The sequence below is a fragment of the Eimeria mitis genome, genomic scaffold (genome assembly GCF_000499745.2).
Source record: "Eimeria mitis Houghton genomic scaffold, Emh_scaff1420, whole genome shotgun sequence".
In the NCBI taxonomy this organism is placed as follows: Eukaryota; Apicomplexa; class Conoidasida; order Eucoccidiorida; family Eimeriidae; genus Eimeria; species Eimeria mitis.
In genome coordinates, this window is record NW_013569153.1 from 7735 (window position 1) to 10609 (window position 2875).

At 57.1% G+C, this 2875-nt stretch overlaps 2 protein-coding genes across 2 annotated transcripts in view; one reads left to right on the top strand and one right to left on the bottom strand.

The window, feature by feature from the left end:
* EMH_0036620 (Pex2 / Pex12 amino terminal domain-containing protein, putative) overlaps nucleotides 1–721 on the bottom strand; it is a gene marked incomplete at both ends in the record, with an annotated part of 2927 nt that extends 2206 nt beyond the window's left edge. The window contains one exon of the mRNA XM_013495106.1: nucleotides 130–721. Coding sequence (XP_013350560.1) covers nucleotides 130–721 — 592 coding nt within the window. The remainder of the gene's footprint in view (nucleotides 1–129) is intronic.
* Nucleotides 722–976: 255 nt separating this feature from the next.
* EMH_0036630 (uncharacterized protein) overlaps nucleotides 977–2875 on the top strand; it is a gene marked incomplete at both ends in the record, with an annotated part of 2734 nt that continues 835 nt past the window's right edge. Inside the window, 2 exons of the mRNA XM_013495107.1 lie at nucleotides 977–1079; nucleotides 2208–2765. Coding sequence (XP_013350561.1) covers nucleotides 977–1079; nucleotides 2208–2765 — 661 coding nt within the window. The remainder of the gene's footprint in view (nucleotides 1080–2207; nucleotides 2766–2875) is intronic.

Genomic DNA, 2875 nt, shown 5'->3' on the forward strand with positions numbered 1-2875 from the left:
ATGCAGCTCTATCGTTTCCTGTCTCTCTCTGCTCTTTCATATTATCTGAACCCTCATGGGGGCCCCCTGTAGAATCCTTTGGGGCCCCCATGGGGGCCCCCATGGGGGCCCCCCAAGGGGCCCCCATACCCTCAGACTGAGGCTCAACAAGGGCCCCCCTCTGTATATCTGCTGCTGTTTTTCTTTCTTTTTGAATTCCTTTCAGAAATAAATATTCCTTCACTTTGCGAGAACGGCCAAAAGGGTACAGCAGCTCACCACGACACCGCGGACGCACCACCAAACGAGGCAAGGGGGCCCCCAGGGGGGCCCCCATAGGGGCCCCCATAGGGGCCCCCTGGGGGTCCCCCGTAGGGGCCCCCATAGGGTCCCCCGTAGGGGCCCCCGTAGGGGCCCCCATAGGGTCCCCCGTAGGGGCCCCCAGGGGGGCCCCCATAGGGTCCCCCATAGGGTCCCCCGTAGGGGCCCCCAGGGGGGCCCCCATAGGGGCTTCTACGGGGCCCTCGGTGTACGGGGGGCCCCCAGGGGCTGCCTGAGGGGGCCCCACGGGGGCCCCCTCAGGGGCCTCTGTAGGGGCCCCCTGGGGGGCCCCAAGGGGGGCCTCTTGAGGGGCCCCCAGAGGGGTCTCTGCGGGGGCCCCCGGGTCCCCCGGGTCCCCCGAAGGTTTATGACCTGATATGGGGGGGGCCCCCGAGGGAGCTGCGTTTGGCTTCGGCTGCATGCGAGCTGAAGAAATGAAGAAAGAGAGAAAGAAAGAGAGAAAGAAAGAAAGAGAGAGAAAGAGAAAGAAAGAGAAAGAGAAAGAGAGAGAAACAGAGAGAAAGAGAAAGAGAGAGAAACAGAGAGAGAGAGAAAGAGAAAGAAAGAAAGAGAGAAAGAGAGAGAAAGAGAGGGAAAGAGAGAGAGAGAAAAAAAAAAAGAAAGAGAGAGAGGTGTGAGGTGTTCCGATTGACTGCAGCAGCTACGGGGGCCCCAGATGAGTGTAAGAGAGAAGAAGGGGGGCCCCCAGGCAGGCAGCAGCAGGGGCCCCCCACTGCCCTTCTCTGCGTTTGTTTACCTTGAAGCTTCTGCTGCTGAAGGTCAGCTGCTGCTGCTGCAGCAGTTGCTGCTCATTCTGGTGTGCAGGACCCTCTTGCTGCTGCGGCTGCTGCTGCTGCTGCTGCTGCTGCTGCTGTTGCTGCTGCTGCTGTTGACTGCTGCTGCAGCACAGTTATAATGCCTTAAGAACAGATACAGCAGCTAGCTACCCCCATATAAAAGAGGAGACAGAAGAAATACAGAGAAGGGCCCCTAGGGGGCCCCCAGCTGCTGCTGCTGCTGCTGCTGCTGCTGCTTGGGGCCCCCTAAGAGACAGGGTCTCTCCTTCTCTGTGTGACGCAACCCGTGTTGCTGCTGCGGTGTATGTACACCCGAAATGTTATAAATTAAATTATTTAAACAAATAAAATAAAACAAAAAAACAAAAGAAAGTGTAGGGGCGGGGGGGCCCCCAAGAGGAGCCGCAGCAGCCAGCAGCGATCGAGGCAGGGGGGCCCCCCAGACCTTAGTTGCTGCTGCAGCAGCAGGTGTAGTTTATTCTCTTATATTTATATATATATATTTTTCTTTTTTAAATTAATTTTTAATAAAAAACTCCATTTAACTCTGCTGCAGCAAAACGTTGAGCTGCTGCTGCAGTTCAGCTGCTGCTGCTGCTGCTGCTGCTGCTGCTGCTGCTGCAGCTCGCTGCAGCGGCCCAGATCAAATGTCTGAACTCAGCAGCAAAATATTTAAATTTAATTTTTTATTTTCTTTGAAATATTTTAAAGGAGGAGAAGATTTAACCCGGCGGCACTAACTGGGGCCACTGGCGAGCAGCAGCAGCAGCAGCAGCAGCAGCAGCAGCAGCAGCAGCAGCAGCAAGAGCTGCAGCAACAGCTGCAGCAACAGTTGCAGCAGCTACTGCAGCTGCAGTAGCAGCAGCAACAGCAACAGCAACCGCAGCAGAACAGCTCTGCATTCTCAGACACCAACACCAGCAGCAGCAGCAGCAGCAGCAGCAGCAGCACCAGCACCAGCAGCAACACACTGCATCGAGCATGTGCCTGTACAGCCCAATGATGCCTGCCCCCCAATGCGTGTCTGCTGCCTGTGGTGGTTTCTGCTCACATCTATTTTAATTTGCTGCTGCTGCTGCTGCTGCGGCTTTCGCTTATCTTCTCCCATAGATGCAGCAGCAGCTGCAGCAGCAGCACAAACAGCAGCAGCAGCAGTAGCAGCACAAACAGCAGCAGCAGCAGCAACAGCTGTGACTGCCTGCGCCGCACGCAGCCCATGGGGTGCCCCGCCAGTGGAGTGGTTTAACCCTGCAGGCGCAACTCAGCAGCAACAGCAACAGCAGCAGCAGCAGCAGCAGCATGAAGAGTTCCAGGGTGCGTTTCACCGTCCTCGCCGCGAGACTAAGCATGCAAGGAATCCCGCCCAGCAGCAGCAGCAGCAGCAGCAGCAGCAACAGCAGCAGCAGCAGCAGCAGCAGCAGCAGCAGTTGCATGCGCTGAGCAGCAGAGAAGTTCGTGGTTTGCTGCTGCAGTGCAGCTCGATTGTGTCTGTTGATGTGGGCAGCAGGAAGACAGGCGTTGCTGCTGCTGTGCGGCGGCATGCATGCAGACACAGGGGAGCAGCAGCAGCAGCAGCAGCAGCAGCAGCAGCAGGCAGCTGCAGCAGCACAAGAATCTCTCCTCTTAGACTCAGACTTCTCGGGCTTGTTTTCTGTCTCCCCGCTGAGGGTGCTGACGCATGAAGGGGGTTTTGCTTCGCTGCTGCAGCTGCTGCTGCTGTAGTTGCTGCTGCAGTTGCTGCTGCTGCAGGTGCTGCAGCAGCTGCTGCTAATGCTGCT